The sequence below is a fragment of the Rhinatrema bivittatum genome, chromosome 7 (genome assembly GCF_901001135.1).
Source record: "Rhinatrema bivittatum chromosome 7, aRhiBiv1.1, whole genome shotgun sequence".
Taxonomy (NCBI): domain Eukaryota; kingdom Metazoa; phylum Chordata; class Amphibia; order Gymnophiona; family Rhinatrematidae; genus Rhinatrema; species Rhinatrema bivittatum.
In genome coordinates, this window is record NC_042621.1 from 216,445,964 (window position 1) to 216,467,591 (window position 21,628).

Below are 21,628 nucleotides of genomic sequence, written 5' to 3' on the forward strand. Positions count from 1 at the left end.
CTGACCTTACCTTAACGTTTAGAATGAGGCATATCGTACTAAAATAATGGTACAATAACAAACAGCTCTATACAAGATAATACTTATCCTAGGTAACCAAATTTATACTTAGAAGAGTTTCCAGCTGGAGAGAGTCCTTCTCGCACCATACATCAAAGAGTCCCGGCAGCCTTCAGCCTTCGCCAGCCTAAGCCGGACCAAGCCGGCGCGCCCCTTACGGAGCGCGCGGCTTAGGTAGCGCGCCTACAGCGATAATGCGCCGTCTGTCGCCCCAACTTATAGCTCCAGGCACTTCCTGCTGATGTCACTCAGGCTCCGCCTCTCCGCTACGCCCGCGGCAGGCACGTGGGATGTTCCGGGGTCTCTCACCTCCTAGGAGCACCGAGGTAGGCCTCTCTGAGTGCTGGTACGAAATTGGAAAGTCTCTTCCTCTCCTCGGACTCCCGTTTCTTGTATTTAATTGTATTGGTCTTTTTTTAATAAGGAAAATGTGCTGTCACCTCTGCAGTATCTTACTGTTTTCTAGGTATTTCTTGCTTTGCTGAATCATACAGATTAAATTAGGTAGGATTTTATAGTGGTAGAAATGAAGCAGCACTGGGCTTAGTAACTGGACTGGGAAAAGTGTTTGGCTTGGCATTGTGTTTCTGTGAATTGGTGCATCGAACAGCAAACCAAGAAGGCTTCCAGAAAACGGAATGAAGGCTTTTCAAACATCTTTGTTTTTTCAAGTATTTTTTTTAAAAAAAGGACACTCAGAAGTCCATATTCAATGACTGTCTGGTTAGCAAAGTTAACGGATAAACTTATCCAGTTAATTTTGGAGATGTATTCAATAGTGCAGCCGCTCTATTAAATATAACCAGCTATTTTAAACCTCTGATTTATCCAGCTAAATGCCTCTGAATATGTGAGTGGAAATCTGCTGTAGAAATAATGGAAAAATTGTTTGGCATTTTGCAGGATTATTTATGTTCAGGTTAACTTTAACATATTTGTTTCTCAGGTTCGAAACCTGTGGTGTTTCTGCAGCATGGCTTACTCGCAGATGGTAGCAACTGGGTCATAAATCTTGCCAACAACAGCCTGGGCTTCATTCTGGCCGATGCTGGCTATGATGTTTGGCTAGGAAACAGCAGAGGGAATACCTGGTCAAGAAAACACAAGACCTGGTCAGTCAAGCAGGAGGAATTCTGGGCTTTTAGGTAAGCTAGAACTTGAAGTGATGGTACCACTAGTAACTTGGCAAGCTGAAAGCAAACAAGATCTTTGAGATTTCTCTTTCACAGTCAGATTTCTGTTTGATATTTAAAGGATCCATTCTAGAAGAAAACAATGTAAACAAAGCTTAAGTTAGCAGTCCCTGGGATACAGACTTTCATCATAGTCACTGAAAAAGTTTGGTTACTTAATCACCTTGATTAAGGTGGAATAATTTCACCACATTCAAAGGAAGGGATTTTTTTTTTTTACTTTAAGAATTGTTAACTTATGGAACATTTTGCCAGCAGAAATAGTTATGGCTACTATACTAAATCATTTCAGAATTAAATTAATCATATTTCTAGAGAAAACAAATATTGGTGAGTATGATAATATAGCTGCACAGCAGGGAAAAGCAACGACCAGTAGTTTTTTTTTTCCCAGTTTCAGATGCACAGTGATATTTTGCCTTCTCCTGGATTACCAGGTAGAGAGAATTGATATGAAATCTGAAGGTTGGACTCAATAGACCTCTGGTGGTCTTTTGACGTAATCAGCTATTTTGTACACCATTGTGGCTTCTGGTATAAATATCACCTGCGCACATTAATATCATGAAGCAGTTGAAATTTTTATGAAGGCATATTTATCCCAAAGTCTTGCAAATGTAGTTGGGGATTATCCCCATCCGAAATAGAATTGTTTTATTCATTTTCACAGAAATGGAGCCCTTTTAGTCTGAGGTTATATTGTAAAGGCCATGATTAATTCTCTTCTGTAACCAATCAAGAAAGCAAAGATGAGCATATCATGTGTGTCCATAGTACTGACATAGATATGCAGAAAATCCCGACTACCGATCCTAGCACCGGAACTCCAGCTTCCACCCAAAGACTATTAGCCCTAGACACTTTACTCCACCTCAGATTAGAAGTTAAATTTACATTGCTAAGAAAACATGAGATAAGCCAGTGTACTTCTCTGCATGGGGGGGGGGGTTCGATAATAGCTAATGCTATTGTTAGCATGGGATTTGCATGAGAGGGCACTAATCTCTATGCACATTGTTGTGCGTGCATTTTCAGTGCACAAAGCTCCTTGGTTCATTGGTAGTGCAGGTTAAACTATGTGCTGTGCTGCGCTCACCTTATTACATTGGCCTTAGAGCATGCCCTACATGTAGGAAGACCTCCCAGGGGTGTCATGCATAGTAATATCACCCAAATCCTGTGATGCCTTTCTGTCCCTGATGTTCCTGTTGTGAGATAATGCAAACTTCGGGCATTGAAGAAATGTCTAATGTAACTTTAGCCTGCCCAGTGTTTATGGATTGGACCAAGAGGGAGGTTACAAACATTGATCTGGGATGAGGCTAGGAATATGGACTTTTTAAAAAATTGCATTACAAATATTTAAAGATAATTGATTTGGAACCCATGATTAAAATATAAAGATTAGAAAGCAAAGGAATGTTCCATAGCTTTGATTCTTGTTTGATTGTTCCCTATAAACAAAAAATAATTTTTGTATATGTTTGGATATTATGCAGATTGAAGTTTTGTTGAACGGATATTAACCACTTTACCATACATTCTGGCAGCGCCAAAGTAGAAAGCATGTCCTAGCAGAACATATTTAAGCATTCATAGAATCACATTCACCTGTTTCAACAATGAATTTTCTCTCTGAAAGTATGGGGATGAAGCACACTTTTCTATATTCTGTCTGTGCCATTTACCTTATATTTCATAATGTACATGGGAATTTCAGTATGTGCACTTTCAGGTGCAAGGCAAGCTTATAACCTTTCCAGATCTAACTTTTTTTCTATTCATTTCATAGCTTTGATGAAATGGCTAAACAAGACCTTCCAGCAATGATAAACTTTATCGTTCAGCAAACTGGACAGGAACAAATATATTATGTTGGCCATTCACAAGGCACCACCCTAGGTAAGGAAAACAAGTCACTGTCTTGCTAGTCCTTGAGGATCTGCTTTATGCTGTTTCCAAGTGGGCACTGTCATCACAAATGATTAAACAGCTGAAAGATGTTTGATCAAGGCTTTAATGTATAGCTCCATCTGGAAGACTATCCTAACTTTCACAGCATGAACCTTAATATCTACTTGATGAATGAAGTAGTAGAAAAGGAAATGAATGCAGAACTGTCAAACTTAAGTTTTTGAGCAACGGGTACAAAAAGGCTGCAGTCAGTTTGCTTATACAATCTAGTGCCATCTTTTTAATTCCAGAATTTTAATTTCCTACAGCTAGAAAGAAAACAATATGCAAATAAACTCTTTTGCAAAGAGTACGGTGGGACTTCTGCCCAATTCTTAAATTTAGCACTTTCAGGAAAAAATTCCTGCCATGCTTTTTGCAGTAATTTTTTTTTTCCTGTGGAATATTTGCAATTTTTGTCTTTGCAGAAAAATTAATCCTTGTCCAGATTCTAGACATTCCCAACCCCTTTGGCAAGAAATGCACTGTTTCAAAATTGTCAGAAAGGATGCATTTGAAGGAGTAATCTCAAGAAAATACTTACTTAATCTGAATGTAACTCATCTTGAGCTACCAATGAAAAGGCATGAGCTTATTACACATTAACTAATAAAATAGAAAAATATGATTTTATGACATTTTATTTTTATACAAAAAAAAACCCCATGCAGGCATGCATGAAATTACATCACATACGTAATGAATGCATCAACAAATGGAGTTATGGGACATTTTATATAAGCATTGCATACAGAGAAATGAAAACCTACCATGAATCTGACACGTGTTTCGGTCTAAGACCTGTATCAAGGGTTAGTCATGTATGGTTTTTCCAGAAGTAAACATTGTCTGACGAATCTGATCAATTTCTTTGATTGGGTGACCAGAGAGTTGGATCAAGGGAGAGTGCTAGATATAGTGTACTTGAAATTCAGTAAGGCCTTTATTACGATTCTGCATAGGCGTCTTATAAATTTCTTGGAGGACAAGCAGGATGGTAGTCCTCACGCATGGGTGACATCATCAGATGGAATCCCGATGCGGAAAACTTTGTCAAAGTTTCTAGAACTTTGACTCACACAATGAGCATGCCCAGTATGCCCTATAGCACGCATCCACACGGGGTCCCTCTCCGGTCTCTTTTTTCGCGGAGCAGTAAGCTTCGCAGTGTGAGCTCACTTTTGACTGTTTTTGGCCTTGTGGAAACTTCCTTTTTCTCATAGTTTTTGTGCTTTTTGTCTCGTGGTTCCATCACCGGGTACCTCCCCATAGTATTACTAGTTAGTATTTTCGGTGATTCTGGACAGTTTCCTTTCGCAGTCGATTCCACACGGTGGTGGTGCCTCGGTGCCTGCTGGCCATTGACACCTGCACCTTCGTTTTGGTTTGCACCCCTTTTGTTTCATCCCGACATGGCCACATCCAGTTTTAGGCAATGGCCTGGTGGTCGAGGACCATGTTCATCACTGACCCGCATGACATATGTGTCCTCTATCTGGGACCATTGCATGACATAGCCCAACAGCCTGACTTAGAATTGTTCCATCACTTATGTAAATAAACAAACGCTAAATTACGCTCACAAGTTTTCATGAGGTCGGCTCCTTGCCTCCCTCCCATACTCTATTGCAGGGGTCAGGAACCTTTTTGGCTGAGAGAGCCATAAACGCCACATATTTTAAAATGTAATTCCATGAGAGCCATACAATATGTTTAAAACTAAATACAAGTAAATGTGTGCATTTTATGTAAGATCACACTTTTAAAGTACAATAAGTCTCTGAAAATATTACACCAGGCCTTAAGATACCAATACATCTCCTATTAGGAAAACGGACCAAGTCAGGCTGCTATAGAGTCCTACACAGAAACTACACACCAGCAGAAAACCTCACCTGAATCACATGTGCTGTCCCTCACCTAACATAGAATAAAGAGACCAAAACGCATAACAAGAAGCATGCAGAAAAAACTGAATTGGAAACTGCAACAAGCCAGAGTCTCTATATGCAGTGTAACAAAGGAAAAAAGAAATATCACCCATCCGTATAAAACAAATCAAGAAATATAAAATCATCAGCAGTAAAACTGTACTAACAAAAAGAACATATTTCGAAACAGCTGATGAGTGGAATATCCAATAATTAAAAACTCATATAAAACATTTTCAGATACCAACAAAATATTTCAAAATAGCAGACACAAAGACCCAGTAATGAAAAATAATAAGGATACAAAAATTTTTTTGCTCTGCATACCTGGGAACGTTTGATATCCAGGTGTCCTGAGATTGTTCTGAATTAACAGGAGGTGAGGTGGTTTGCTTGGAACTTTCTCCTCTCTCAGTCACATACCAGCGCTCTCTCTCACACTGGCTCTCAATGACACACCTATACACACATGCTCTCAGTACTCACATATACCCATGTTTTTTCTCTCTCACTTATATAGGCTCTTAATTACACATTTACACACATGCTGTCTATCTTTTCACGCTTACACACACACACACAGGCTTTCAATCACATAAATACATGCTGTCTTTTTCTCTCACACACAGACTCTCATTCACATGCTTACAAACATGTCCTCTCTTTCTTTCATTTACACACAGGCTCTCAATCACATACTAACATGCTCCCTCACCTAAATCAGCTCTCAATCACACACAGACACACATGGTCTCTCTCTCTCATTTACACACAGGCTCTCAATCACATACTCCCATGCTCCATCACCTAAATCAGCTCTCAATCACACACAGACACACATGATCTCTCTCTTATACACACAGGCTCTTAATCATACATACACATGATTTCTCTCACACACAAAGGATCTCAATCATACACACATACTCTTTCACACAAACAGGTTTTCAATCACAAACTTACACATACAGGTTCCCAATGGTAAACTTACATTCATGCTCTCTCTCTCTCTCTCACAGGCAGGCTCTCAATCACAGACATACTCTCTTTCAAATGTACAGGCTCTCAATCATTCACATACATGCAATCTCTCTCTCTCACACACACACACACACACACACACACACACACACGCCCCCCCCCCCCCCCCCTCGGCCTGGAAGAAGAAGTGGAGAGTATCGGGTGCCTGCGCGGCAAGAAGAGGCCACGCTAGTGCCTCGGCATTGGCCCGAAGAAAAGAAGACTGCAGCGCGGCTCGGAGGAAAATGAAGAGGTTAAACCGCGGCCGATGGGACTCCGCCTCCGGGAGGGCTGAAAATGAAGAGGTTAGCGTTGGGAGGAGGCTGCTGCTGCCGCGAGTTCCCGGGGTGGGGGTGGGGGAGAGAGAGAGTGAATGAGCGAGCAAGCTGTGTTTGCTCGCTCATTCACTCTCTCTCTCCCCCACCCCGGGAACTCGCGGCAGCAGAAGCCTCCTCCCATCGCTAACCTCCTTCATTTTCAGCCCTCGCGGAGGCGGAATCGCAATCGCCGCGGTTGAACCTCTTCATTTTCCTCCGAGCCACGCTGCAGTCTTCTTTTATTCGGACCGATGCCGAGCGCACTAGCGTGGCCTCTTCTTGCCGCGCACGCACCCGATACTCTTCACTTCCTCTTCCGGGCCGCGGGGGGGGGGGTGCGGGAAGAAGAGAGCACGCCGGTGCCGCTGACTCCAGCTGTCCTGCCTCGTTCCGCCCGGGCTGACAGCATTTTAAGCCCGGGCGGAGGAGGACCGGGGAACAGCTGGGTCAGCGGGAAAGTGTGGCGACTGTCTGCGAGCCAGATGCAGCCCTCAAAAGAGCCATATCTGGCTCGCAAGCCATGGGTTCCCGACCTCTGCTCTATTGTATATAGTACTTTATCTTTGTTCCCTCTCTTTATTTCCTACTCCCAGTTAAGGCATCCTTGTTATAATGTAACTTTATGCTCCTTTAAATTGTCTCTTGTTGATTGGTTGGCTATAGTTACTGCTTAGTTCGATGTAAACAGAGTTGATTTGATTTGTATCAAGAAAGTCGGTATATAAAAGCCTTTAATAAATAAATAAATAAATCTGGGGTTGCCTTTTATGCGCCCAGATGACCCCAAAGGGATGTCTGCTTCAACTCGACTAGATGGAGCACTCTTCGTATCGAAGAAGTCTAGGCCATCAGCATTGGCGGCATCAGCATAGATGGACCTGGGACAGCACGCTATCAACATGTGCTGGGGTGTCTGTTCTGTCAGTGCTGTTGGCAGATAGGGGCGCCAGAGTCCGACCTCCGTCAATCTCCTCCATGCTGAAAATGTCTGGTTCCTTGTTATCAGGGAAGGACCGAGCCAAGCATTGAGGGAAGCTGAAGAAGCATCGGCACTGGCCCCCATCAATGCACGGTGCCAGGCATGGTGATGCACGGCTCAGGCCGAGAAGCCCCCGAAGTGACCCCGCAGCGAGGAGAGCCAGTCCTCCATCGATGCCGGGGGTCCAAAGGGTCTCTACTAATCCGCCTCGTGGGTCTGAAGAAGATCTGGCCATCCTTCCTCCTTCCCAGTCTGTGTTGCATCAGCAGTGTTTGAGGAGGCACTGGAGCGCCAAGTCTAGCTGGCGGTGGATCAGGCGCTGCAGGGCTTCAGTCCTGTGGCACTGACAGCACTGGATCAGTGCCGCCCGTCCTCGTACTGCTGCTGAAAAAGCTCAGTGTGCTCCTCAGTGCATTACCAACCCAGCTGACATCTGTTCCCATTCTGTGGGTGCCAATTCCTGCTGCAGAGACTCTTGATGCTATCTCAAAAACATCGTAGGTCTCTTGGACCTCGTGTTTTCCAGACTCCAAGTCCTTGTGCACCAACAACATGAGGGTGTCCTACTGCTGCTGAAGCAGCTGCTCGGCCACCTCCTGCACCTGTTTCCACCTGGCTCATGTAGAACTGGTAGGCAGCTATGCATTCAATGAGCATGGTGCCTTGAAAGATCTTCCTCCCAAGAGCGTTCATTGCTCTATAGTTCTTCCCCAGGGGCGCCGAAGAGGGAGACTGAGATCACTTGGCCCTCTTGAATAAATCTCCAAAATTAACTGGATAAGTTTATCCGTTAACTTTGCTATCCAGACAGTCACTGAATATGGACTTCAGAGTGTCCTTTTTTTAAAAAAATACTTGAAAAAACAAAGATGTTTGAAAAGCCTTCTTTGTTTGCTGTTCCATGCACCAATTCACAGAACACAATGCCAAGCCAAACACTTTTCCTAGTCCAGTTACTAAGCCCAATGCTGCTTCATTTCTACCACTATAAAATCCTACCTAATTTAATCTGTATGATTCAGCGAAGTAAGAAATACCTAGAAAACAGTAAGATACTACAGAAGTGACAGCATATTTTCCTTATTAAAAAAGATACTATCCAATTGGCTAGCTGCCTACCAGTTCTACATGAGCCAGGTGCAAACAGGTGCAGGAGGTGGCCGAGCAGCTGCTTCAGCAGCAGCAGGACACCCTCATGTTGCTGATGCACAAGGGCTTGGAGTCTGGAAATCACGAGGTCCGAGAGACCTACGATGTTTTTGAGATGGCATCAAGAGTCTCTGCAGCAGGAATTGGCACCCGCAGAATGGCAAGGCTGCGGGCCTCGAGTCTCTGACCAGAGGTACAGGAATGACTTGCCGACATGCTGAGTATTGAGGAGAATCTCTTCAGAGATAGGGTGAACGATGCTGTGGCCTAACTTAGGAAAAACCATGAAACCCTCCAATAACTCTCCACCAGCATTCCCGACCCATCCTCCTCTTCCAGGAAGCCAGCAAGACAGGGACAAAGGAAATCTTTCTTTTGCCAAAGGACATACTATCTTCCACCTCCTCGCTCCCGTCAACACCATCTGGGCTCCCGCAGCCATCCCAGGCACCAGAGAGCCCCCAAGTCTGAGCCTGCACTTCAGTCAACTCCAGGAACGGGATTTTGACTGGGTCATAGGGAACATAGGCCACTCGCCTGTACCCAGGATGTTGGACCCTCCAATTGGGGGAAGACTGTGGTTCTTTGTAAACCAGTGACCCAGTATAACCTCAGACCCGTGGGTTCTTTCCATCATCCGTCAAGGGTATCAATTAAATCTATTGGGTATCCCGCCAAATTGCCGTCCAAGCCTGTTTTGGGGGCCGGTAGCGCATCAGAAAGTACTGCTAAGGGATTTCTGCTCCCTCTAATGGCCAGAGCAATTGAGCCTGAAGCTCCAGGGCGAAGATTTTACTTCAAGTGCTTCCTGATTCCAAAGAGAACAAGAGGACTCTATCCCATTCTAGACCTAAGGGCCTTGAACAAGTTTCTAAAAAAAAAAGAAAATTTCAAGATGGTTTCCCTGGGCACCCTAATCCCACTTTTACAAAAAGAAGACTGGCTATGGTCCCTTGATCTAAAGGACGCATACACTCACATAGAGATCTTTCCCAGTCACAGGAAGTATCTCTGATTTGTGGTGGGAAAACGGCACTTCCAGTACTGAGTGTTGCCGTTTGGGTTAGCGTCAGCCCCACGTGTCTTCATGAAATGCCTGGATGTGGTGGTGGCACACCTCTGCAGGCTGGGAGTGCATGTTTTCCCCTATCTGGACGATTGGCTGGTCAAGAGTACATCTCAGGCAGGGCTGCCAGGTCCATGCACTTGACTATCCGGGTGTGGAGTCACTAGGATTAGTCATCAACCACTCAAAGACCCATCTCATCCTGTCACTTCAGTTGAAATTTATAGGAGCCCTCTAGACATAGCTCAGGCCAAGGCCTTCCTGCCTCGTCAAAGGGCTGTCACTTTGACAACCATCGTGGCAGAGATTCAGCCAGCAGGTATCAGTCTGGCACATGTTGAGGCTGTTGGGCCCCATGGCCGCAACTGTCCACGTCACTCCCTTGGTATGTTTACATATGCACAGAGCCTAATGGACCCTGAGGTCACAGTGGCACCAAGTCACTCAAAGTTTCTAGGATTGCATCCAAGTCACCCCGTCTCTCTAGGACTCATTTTCCTGGTGGCAGGTACTTTCAAATCTGGAACAGGGGATCTGTTTTCAAAGTCCCCCTACCCAAATTTTCCTAACCACGGATGCAGCCACCTTAGGGTGTGGAGCTCATGTAGATGGGCTCAGCACCTATGGTCTCTGGTCCACTCAGGAACGCTCTTGTCAAATCAATTTCCTAGAGCTTCAGGCAATCAGCTATCCAACAAAGCTGACCAGGTAGCCATGTGGTAGGTCAATAAGCAGGGAGGCACAGGATTGTACCTCTTGTGTCAGGAAGCGGTTCAGATGTGGTCATGGGCCGTCCCATGGGATGGTGCTTGGGCCATGTACCTGGCTGGGACAGAGAACGTGGTAGCGGACAGTCTGAGTTGAGCCTTCAAACCCCATGAGGGGTCACTGGACTAGGAGGTAACGAATTGGATATTCCACCTCTGGGGGAGCCCAGACGTAGATCTGTTGCATCCCCCTGCAACAGGAAGGTGCCTAGGTTCTGCTCCCTGTACAGGTCAAAAGGCAAACCAGCCTCTGATGCCTTTGCCTGTTATTGGGGCAAGGGTCTTCTGAACGCTTATCCTCTGATTCCCTTAGTGGCAAATAACTCTCTTGAAGCTTCTCAAGGACAAAGGGTCTATGATCCTCCTAGCCCCTTATTGGCCGAGACAGGTCTGGTTTCCACTGCTACGGGAGTTGCTAGCTGGAGACCGAACAATCTGTGGACTTCTTCAGATCTAATCATGCAAGATAGAGGCAGATTGTGGCATCCTAACCTTCAGGCCCAGATGTTGAGAGGTTAATTCTGCAACCATTCGATCTCTCAGAGGATTTGTCTTGTGTCCTGGTGGCTTTTAGAAAGCCTTCCACTTGAAAGTCCCATGGAATGAAGTGGAGGAGGTTTTCTGTGTGGTGTGAGCGGAAGGCCCTAGATCTTTTCTCTTGCTCCTTCACAAAAGCTTGATTATCTTCTACACCTATCGGAAGCTGGCTTAAAAACTAAATCCGTTAGAGTTCATCTCGGTGCAGATGGGGCATACCACCAAGGTGTAGATGGTATGTCCATCTCTGTACAGCCTATTCTTGTACTGTTCATACAGGGTCTGTTTCAATTGAAGCCTCCCGCTGTGTCTTGGGTCCTCCAATATGGTATTAGCTCAGCTGATGAAAGCTCCTTTTGAGCCGCTGTGCACCTGTGATCAGAAGTACCTGACCTGGAAGGTCATATTTTTGGTGGCAGTCACCTCAGTATGCAGTGTCAGCAAATTCCAGGCCTTAGTGATTTATCCACCTTACACAAAGTTTTAATCTGACAGGTAAGTTCCTGCTTAAGGTGGTGACAGACTCCCATCTTAACCTGTCACTCGTCCTGCCAATATTCTTTCCCAGGCCCCATTCACACCAAGGCAAACGAGCACTGCACAGTTTGGATGCAAGCGAGCCTTAGCCTTCTGTCTATCTATCACCGGTATAAAAAAGGTTTTAAATAAATAAATCTGGAGTGGACAGAAGCCCAAAGAGAATCCACCTAACTTTTTATTTCTTTCGATAGCTATAGGTTGGGTATTGCAGTCTGCTAGCCAATTGGATAGTATCTGTTTGGCAACGGCATCTCCTTCTATTATGTCCAGGCAGGACTACATCTTGCGGGGTCATGTCAAGGCTTATTCTGTCGGAGCCATGGCAGCGTCGGTGGCCCACTTGCGAGCGGTTTCCATGGAGGAGATCTGCAAGGCTGCGACATGGAATTCTCTCCACACATTCACATTGCAGTGTTGTCTGGCTAGGGATGGCTGACGTGACAGTAGGTTCGCCCTGTCTGTCCTTCAGAGCCTGTTTGAGGTATAGAACCCAACTATCCCCGTGTAGGGACCATTGTTTGGGTGCAGGCTGTAAGAGACAACCGGGGGGGGGGGGGGGAGTGTTGCAGACAGAGGGGTTAAGGGTGCGCAGAGAGTAATTCAAACACTTCAATTGCATTTTATATATACATTGTGTCAACTGATTTTTAGCTGATGGTAGAAAAATCTGCAGCAGAGTGGACAGCAAGGAAGGGGTGGAAAACATGAGGGATCTAGAAAAGCTTGAGGAATGGTCTAGGACCTGGCAGTTAAGATTTAATGCTAAAAAATGCAGAGTAATGCATTTAGGCTGCAAAAACCCAAGGGAGAGATACAGTATTGGAGGTGAAATTCTTCTAAGCATGAAAAAAGAATGGAATCTGGAAGTGATTGTATCTGATGATCTTAAGGTAGCCAAACAGGTGGATAAAGCAATGGCAAAAGCCAGAAAGGTGCTTGGCTGAATAGTGAGAGCAGAAAAAGAGAGATGATACTGCCCCTGTATAGGTCCCTGGTGAGACCTCATTTGGAATATTGTGTACAATTCTGGAGACTACTCCTTCAATAGGATATAAATAGGATGGAGATGGTCCAGAGGATGATTACTAAAATGGTAGTAGTCCTTGTTCTAAAGTATATAGGGATAGATTAAATATCTAAACATAAACATTCTAGTGGAAGACGAGTTCCCTGTACATACCCAGATCAGTTCAGACTCCTGGGTTTTGTACTTCTGTCAGCAGATGGAGACTGATAAAGTTTTATTGAAACTGCTATATAACAAACAGGCCGATACAGTAAAAATCGCGGGAGAGCGGGCGAGCGCCCGCTCTCCTGTGCGCGCGATTCAGAAAAAAAAATTATTCAAATTAGGGCCCACGGTAAAAAGAGGCGCTAGGGACACTAGCGCGTCCCTAGCGCCTCTTTTTTGACAGGAGTGGCGGCTGTCAGAGTTTGACAGCCGACGCTCAATTTTACCGGCGTCGGTTCTCAAACCCGCTGACAGCCACGGGTTCGGAAACCAGACGCCGGCAAAATTGAGCATCCGGTTTTCAACCTGTGAGCCGCAGGCCAATTTTAAATTATTATTATTTTTTTAAAATTATTTTTAACTTTTGAGACCTCTGACTTAATATTGCCATGATATTAAGTCGGAGGGTGCACAGAAAAGCAGTTTTTACTGCTTTTCTGTGCACTTTCCCGGTGCTGGCAGAAATTAACACCTACCTTTGGGTAGGCACTAATTTCTGAAAGTAAAATGTGTGGTTTGCTGCATATTTTGCTTTCTGTATCGCGCGGGAATGACTAATAAGGCCATCAACATGCATTTGCATGTTGCGGGCGCTGTTAGTTTCGGGGGGGGGGTTGGACGTGCGTTTTCGACACGCTATTACCCCTTACTGAATAAGGGGTAAAGCTAACGCGTCAAACACGCGTCCAAACGTGGGTTAACAGTGCGCTTATCGGCCTGATAGTGAGCCACCTGCAGTCCCTCAGTATTTTTCTCCGTCTCCAGTAGATGGCAGATAGTGCAAAACCTGCAGTCTGAGTAAAAAAAAAAAAAAAGGAGAAAAACAGAAAATTTAGAAGATCTCAAAGGAAGCCTCCCAGGGAGTTGTAAGGTCCTGCTGAGGCTATCCTCCCTGGTCAAGGCGGACGAGCAGGAGGTTGCTGTGGGGCTGACATCTAGTGGTCCAGATCCCCCAGCTCACACGAGGCAGTGCTGTAACTGGCTGGTAATCCTGTCTACTTCATCAAGGATGCAAGAAAGTATTTTATTTGTCTTCCCTTGTTTTGCTTTGCTTGGTAAAAGTTATAAAAATAAATAAGGAAGAAAGGTGATTCTTTGTTTTATTTTTCTGCAAGGGTTCACTGCTTAGATCAGGGACCCAGGACAGTTGTGGTGCAATGAACAGGTTTCCTGGCATCAGTAATTCACGGCACTGCTTCCAGCTCTAATCACACGTTTAAAGTCATGCTGCATGCTTCGCTTTGCTGGGACTGCAGGGGATCGTGTTCATGGCTCAGTTGGTAAAGTTTATGCACTGGGTGTGCTGCTGTTGGGGAGGGTGCACCCATAGGGCCCTTGCCTCATGTTTGCGCTGCATCTTCGGCGCACCATGCCAGAGCTTTTCCCGGTGCCTCCCCAGCGCAATGGGGACGGTTGCCATTTTGGATGCTGCCATGCGGTCGGCCTAACAGTCTCCCGTGGTTTCGGGGGAGCCTGAGCCTCTTCCACCGTGCCTGTCCCCAGCTGTTTTATGGGTCTTGGGATGGATCAGGACAATTTTGAAGGGAAGGATTTCATTCTGGACGTGGGGCCTGCAGATATTGGATCCTCTCAGAATCAGGATTCCGATGACTCTCAGGTTTTTTCTTCTGAGTTTGTTCCCCTGATGCAAAAGGCCTTTCTGGCCAGGAAAGCATCAGGGGGGCTTGGTGACTCATGGCCTCAACTCTTGGGGGGGGGGGGGGGGATGGGGTTCAAAATGCTGTAAAGTCTAATCCTCCTAAGAGAAAGCATACAGATGGAGTTTGTTGTGTCTTGGGCCTGGCTTTGGGTTCTGGTAATCCGCATGGAGATACAAATGATTTGGAGGATCTGCGGGAGGCCCCAGGGATGGTCCCTGGGGAGGTTCCATTGCAGGATGTGCCAGACTTGATACAGGATCCGCAGGAGATGCCTGTGGATGAAGGGGATGATCCCAAGGTGGTTTGTCTTTTTCGCAGAGAGAAGTTTTGGCCGTTGATTCCACAGGTTCTCCAGGAGCTTGGAATCAAGGTGCCTCAGGAAGACTTGGACTTGGAGGGCGCAGATCCGGTTTTGGATGGCCTGAGAGGGCTGGCTAAGGTGTTTCCATTTCATAAATCTGTGAAGAAGCTGGTGGTCAGGGAGTGGGATACTCCTGAATCTGGTCTGCGAGTTGGAAGAGCCATGGCAAAGCTCTAGCCTCTACCGGAGGACACTTTGGAGTTGTTCTCTCTGCCCAAAGTGGATACTTCGTTATTGGCAGTCACCAGGAAAACTACTATTCCAGTAGCGGGCTGCACCGCATTTAGGGATGCACAGGATCGAAAGTTGAAGCTCATTTCAAGATGATTTTTGAGGTTTACACTTTGGCCATCAGGGCTGCGGGGTGCAGCAGTATGATGCTGAAGGGCTGTCTCCAGTGGATCCAGCAGTAGCAGGAGTCACATCCAGTGGGAGCATCGGAGGCTCAGCAAGTGGATCGTCTGGAAATGGCAGTGGCATATGGAGGCGATGCCTTTTATGATCTTATCAGGACCTCTTCGGATTATGATGTCAGCAGTGTCCGCTAGGATTCTGCTATGGTTGTGGAATTGGTCAGTGGATGCTTGGTCCAAGTCACAGCTTGGAGCACTTCATTTTAAAAGAAAGCAGTTGTTTGGAGAAGGCTTGGAGCAGATAATGAAGCATCTGAGTGAATCCAAGGTACACAAGTTGCCAGAGGATAAGCCTAAGGGTAATAAGTTGGTGCCAGTGCGGGATAGGTTTCGGGACAACAAGAGGTTTTGTCAGTCCCAGAGTTCTGGTGGTCCGCAGCAGCAGCTTTCTGCCAGGGCTTCATCCTGGGGGCAGTCCTTTCAAGGGGGCAGAAGGCCCGCCCAGAACAATTCTGGGACCAGTTCAGGAAGTACAAAGCCTTCGCAATGTTGCGAGGCCGGCTCACTCTTCTGGGTGTCAGAGGGCTTTTATCACTTTTTTATTTTTGAGGAGTGGGTCAAGATTACCATGGACCAGTGGGTCCTCGAGGTGGTAAGAAATGGCTATGCTTTAGATTTTGCTCGTCCCATCACAGATCCCTGTGTCATTTCCCCTTGCAGTCCGCTCACAAAGCAGTTGGTGGCCTGAGGAATGGTAGATTGAAGCTTCTGGGGATTATAGTGCCAATTCCTGTAGAGGAATAGAGAAGGGGGAGGAATTCCATCTATTTTGTGGTAGCAAAGAAGGAAGGGTCCTTTAGGCCCATTCTGGATTTAAAGAAAGTAAATTCGCCCCTCAGAGTTCTGCAGTTTCACATGAAAACCTTAAGGTCAGTCATTGCGGTGGTGTGCGGAGGAGAGTACTTGGAGTCTCTCTAGATCTGACAGGCTTATTTGCACATAGCTATCAGGCAGGAACATCAAAGGTTTCTGTGGTTTATGATTCTCGGAGAAAATCTTCAGTTTCGAGCTCTTCCCTTTGGGCTAGCAATGGTACCACATATGTTCACCAAGGTGATGGTGGCAGCAGCATTAAGAAGAGGAGTGCTCAGACGCCCTCAAGATGGCCGACTGAGAGGACGTGTCGGCAAAGAGCTCCCGATTATTTCCTTGCTTTTTTGGATTTTCATGCCGCATACCAAGCGAAAAGCAAGGGTACGGGGAGGTGAAAGCTCCTCTACCCTGCTGGAAGCTGCTCAGCCTCGCATAGGAAGCTTTTTCCCGGCTACACCACCATTCATGCCGAGCGGGCTGGCCCATGAAGGGGCGGGAGTGGAGCCTGAGCTGTCCCTTCGGGCCGACGAAACTTCTTTGAGCCCCGGCTCACCTACCAGACCAGCACTTCCAGGCCCTGATCTGGATAGAGGAAGGACGGAAACCGCCGACCCGACGGGAGGATCCCGGGAAGGAGTCAGAGCGGACTGGCAGGGATCAACAACTAAAGGACTTGCTATCGTGGAGACTCCAACTAAGGTACAGCCCCTCTGGGGTAATGGAGGAGAGGAACTGAGCAATGTCAATAGCCTGGGTGTATCTAGCCTGGGTAATGGTGCCGGTGCTGTAAAAGGAGGAGAAGGAGAGAGTCGGGGAACGCTGAGACTGGATACAATATTGCAGCCTACCTCTGAAGTGACACTCTCTACTATCTGGATTGCGCTGCAATCATTAGAGAAACCGATAATAGCTCTTACAAAAGAAGTTTCTGCTATTAAAAATCAGGCTTTTTCAAATGCGAATCAACTTACTCTGCAAAAACAAAAAAATGATTTGATGGAAGGTCGGATGGAAAAATTTGAAAAAAATACAAGAAAAATCAATGCAGAAGGAGATAGAAGTGGATAGGAGGTTGGAGAAAATTGAAAATAACCTGAGGTCTCATAACCTAAGATTTATAAACTTTCCTGTTTTGAAGAATGTATCTCCGATTGATATCTTTAAGTTATGTGATTCATAAGAACATAAGAAATTGCGATGCTGGGTCAGACCAAGGGCATCAAGCCCAGCATTCTGTATCCAACAGAGGCCAAACCAAGTCACAAGAACCTGGCAATTACCCAAACACCTAGAAGATCCCATGCTACTGATGCACTGATGCAATTAATAGCAGTAGCTATTCCCTAAGTAAACTTGATTAATAGCAGTTAATGGACTTCTCTTCCAAGAACTTATCCAAACCTTTTTTGAACTCCAGAGGAGATAAAACCTGTAGTAACTAAGGCTTATTACCTTCCCTATAAAGAATCTGTGCAGAAGGTGCTGGACTGGTTGTAGTTGCTAGACTGGATGGTGAATGTTCCAAAGAGCCAGCTCGTTCCCTCTCAATCCCTGGAGTATTAGGGGTGCGGTTAGACAGGCGGGAGGGAAGAGAGTTTCTCACGGAGGAAAGATGCAGACGTTTCAGGGGCAGATTCGTCACCTGCTGGGGCTTTCGATGCCCAGGGTTTGGGAATATTTGCAGGTCCTGGGTTCCATGGCTTCAACTTTGGAGTTGGTCCCTTGGGCATTTGCACTTATGTGACCTCTCCAGAGGGTTCTTCTCTTCCAATGGAATCTTTTGTCAGGAGAATTTCGTATTCCTCTTTCACTAGAGTGGGGAGGAAGGAACAGTCTCTCCTGGTGGCTGATTCAGACCAATCTGGAATGGGGAGTAACATTGGAAATTCCAAATTGGGTGGTGGTCACTACCAATGCCAGTCTCATTGGTGTGTCAGATCAGGTGACACAGGGCCGGTGGTCAAAGAAAGAGGCTTCTTGATCTATCCGTTAGTTAGAAACAAGATCAGTGAGATTTGCGATGCGTGCTTTTCTTCCAAGATTACGAGGTCGTTCAGTGAGAGTTCTGACGGATAATGCAATGATGGTGGCTTATATCAACCGCCAGGGTGAAATCAGGAGTCGGGCAGTGGCTCTGGAGATGCAAGAATTGGTTCTCTGAGCAGAACAGCATTTGAAGAGGAAAACAACATCGCACATTGCCAGAGTGGACAATGTACAGGCGGACTTCCTGAGTCGCAAGGCATTGGACACAGGAGAATGGGAGCTGTTGGAGGCAGCAATGTCTCTAATTTGCAAGATAAGGGGATCACCTCATATGGACCTAATGGCTATCAAAAGAAACATGAAAGTGCCTTGGTTCTTCAGCCAAAGAAGAGACCATGGTGCGGAAGACATCAGAGTTCTGGTTCTATTGTGGGCTCTCAATGTGCTGTTGTATGTCTTCCATGTATGGCCTCTGGTGGGCAAGGTGATATGGCAGATAGAGAAGCATCCAAGAGATGAGATTCAAGTGACTCCAGAGTAGCCGCACTGTCCTAGGTTCGCGGATCTTGTCAATATGGACATAGACGGGCCCCTGAGGTTCAGCCATCTAGAGAATCTTCTCCATTAGGGTCCTATATTTTTAGAACAGGTGGCTCACTTCAGTCTCACTGCCTGGCTTTTGAGAGGAGACAGCTAAGACAGAGAGGTTATCCTGAAGCGGTTATTACTATCTTGCTGCAGGCCAGGCGGACTTTCATGTCTCTATCTTATGTGCAGGTCTGGAAGGTCTTCGAGTCCCGGTGTATGGGTCGAGATGTGCAGGCATTGCATGCTACAGCATCGCGTATTTTGACCTACCTGCAGGAGGGTTTGGTAAAAGGTTTGGCTTTTAATTCTCTGAAGGTGCAGATGGCAGCCCTCAGCTGGCTCCATGATAAAGTACAAGGTTGTTCCCTGTCTATGCATCCGGATGTTGTACGTTTTCTTCATGGGAAAATAACTTGTGGCAGCCAGTGAGTAAGCCGTGTCCATCTTGGAATCTGAATTTGGTGCTTACAGTTTTATGTACGGCTCCGTTTGAATCGCTGAAGAGAGCGATTTTGAAAAATTTAACTCTTAATGTGGTTTTTCTGGTGGCCATTTGTTCAGCAAGGAGAATTTCGGAGCTACAGGTGTTATCCTGCCGGGATCTGTTTTTGCAGATTTCAGAGACAGGGGTGTCGTTGCACTCAGTACCCTCCTTTCTGCCAAAGGTAGTGTTGGGGCCTCCATGTTAATTAGACTGTAGAACTCCCGGCCTTTCCTGAGCTGGATTCCTCAGCCCCTCAGGCAAGGGAGCTGAGGCTTTTGGATGTCGGAGGGTGGTGGTATGATATCTGAATGTCACTAATGATTTTTGTACTTCACATCACTTTTTCATTCTCTGGTATGGCCCAAGGAAGGTGTGTCAAGCTTCCAAAGCTAAGATTGCATGTTGGCTCAAGCAGATGATCGGTTCCGCACATGTTTCTAAGGGTCAGTCAGTGCCTGAAAGTTTAAGGGCTCATTCAAAGTGTTCACAGGCAAGTCTCTTGGACTGAGGCCCAGCAGAGGTCTCCTCAGGAGATCTGCAGGGCAGTGACTTGGAAGTCGCTGCACACTTTTGCCAGACATCGTTTGGATGTCAGGGCTCCAACTGTGGCCTGTTTTGGAGAGAGTATTATGTGAGCAGGACTCTCCAGGTCCCACCTTGTTCAGTGGGCTTAGGTACATCCCAGGAGTCTGGACTAATCTGGGACATACAGGGAAAGGAAAAGTTGTTCTTACCTATTAATTTTCGTTCCTGTAGTGCCACAGATCAGTCCAGACACCCACCCATGATATGAGGGGAGAGTCATCTGTTCGGTTTGTAGTTATGACAGAGTTATTGCAGGGTTGTTAGCTGGTCACTATGCTGTTTTCACTTTACTTGAGTTTCTTTCTCAGAATGTTACAGCATCACCTCCCTCCTGTTCGTGGGGAATTGGGTGGGCTGTTAAACTTAGTGCTTGGTTTGGCATCTTGCTTGGATACAGTTCCATACTGAGGAACTGCAGGTGGAACACTGTTATATAGCAGTTTCAATAAAACTTTTATCTGTCTCCGTCTGCTAGCAGGGGTACAAAACCCAGGAGTCTAGACTGATCTGTGGTACTACAGGAACAAAAATTAGCAGGTAAGAACCAATTTTCCTATAGGGAAGGTATGATAGTCATTTAAATATCTCAAAGTTTTCCATGCACAGGATGTGAGCCTTTTTCAATGGAAAGGAGACTCTAGAATGAAGAATCATGGGATGAGGGTGAAATATTTCTTTACAGAGAGGGTGGTGGATGCATAGAACGGCCTCCTAGTGATTGAGAGAAAAACAGTATCTGAATTCAAGAAAGCATGGGATAAATACAGGGGATCTCTGAGGGAATGATAGGAACTATAAAGGCTAGATAAACTGGACAGATGGCCAGACTAGATGGGACATAGTCTTTTTGTGCTATTATGTTTCTAAGTTGTGATAAACAACATGAGAAGTGTAAATCCAAAATTCTTGAGCTTATAAACTGCCATGAGGAATTTTTAAAGATGTGCATTTTCTTTAGCTTAATTTGTAGAGTCCAGACAACATCAGCTGGAAACAAAATCTAAAAGGTTATTATTTAAAACAAAAAAAAAAAGCTCTCAAAAAAGTGAAATGAAATGTATGTATGCAACAGGCACTACCATTCCGTTACCAATAAGTCCTTGGTAACTTATGTTTCAGAGTGTCAGTATATGTTAGTAATTATGAGGAGGCACCATTCATACACAGCCCCTCCCTTTGAGGGATCTGGAATGGCCGGCCTCTAAAAAGCTTTATAACAGTTCTCTCCTGAGAGTCTTTGGGTATTCCTTTATGGTTTTTGAAGAGTTAGGAGGGAGTCAAGGAGCTTAATCTTGTTTAATGGAACAAAGTCAGCATGGCTTTACCCAAGGCAAGTCTTGCCTCACAAATCTGCTTTACTTTTTTGAAGGAGTTAATAAACATGTAGATAAAGGTGAACCGGTAGATGTAGTGTATTTGGATTTTCAGAAGGCGTTTGACAAAGTTCCTCATGAGAGGCTTCTAGGAAAAGTAAAATGTCATGGGATAGGTGGCGATGTCCTTTCGTGGATTACAAACTGGCTAAAAGACAGGAAACAGAGTAGGATTAAATGGACAATTTTCTTAGTGGAAGGGAATAGGCAGTGGAGTGCCTCAGGGATCTGTATTGGGACCCTTACTTTTCAATATATTTTATAAATGATCTGGAAAGAAATATGATGAGTGAGGTAATCAAATTTGCAGATGATACAAAATTGTTCAGAGTAGTTAAATCACAAGCAAATTGTGATAAATTGCAGGAAGACCTTGTGAGACTGGAAAATTGGGCATCGAAATGGCAGATGAAATTTAATGTGAACAAGTGCAAGGTGATGCATATAGGGAAAAATAACCCATGCTATAGTTTTACACAATGTTAGGTTCCATATTGGAGCTAGCACACAAGAAAGAGATCTAAGCGTCATAGTGGATAACACATTGAAATCATCGCTTCAGTGTGCTGCGGCAATCAAAAAAGCAAACAGAATGTTGGTAATTATTAGAAAAGGAATGGT

At 45.4% G+C, this 21,628-nt stretch overlaps 1 protein-coding gene across 3 annotated transcripts in view; it reads left to right on the forward strand.

Annotated features, from left to right (window-relative positions):
- LOC115095729 (lysosomal acid lipase/cholesteryl ester hydrolase-like) overlaps positions 1-21,628 on the forward strand; it is a 116,512-nt gene that overhangs the window by 59,528 nt on the left and 35,356 nt on the right. For all 3 annotated transcript variants that reach the window (XM_029609821.1, XM_029609823.1, XM_029609822.1), the window contains exons 4-5: positions 1,007-1,205; positions 3,046-3,155. In XM_029609821.1, the coding sequence (XP_029465681.1) occupies positions 1,007-1,205; positions 3,046-3,155 (309 nt within the window). The remainder of the gene's footprint in view (positions 1-1,006; positions 1,206-3,045; positions 3,156-21,628) is intronic.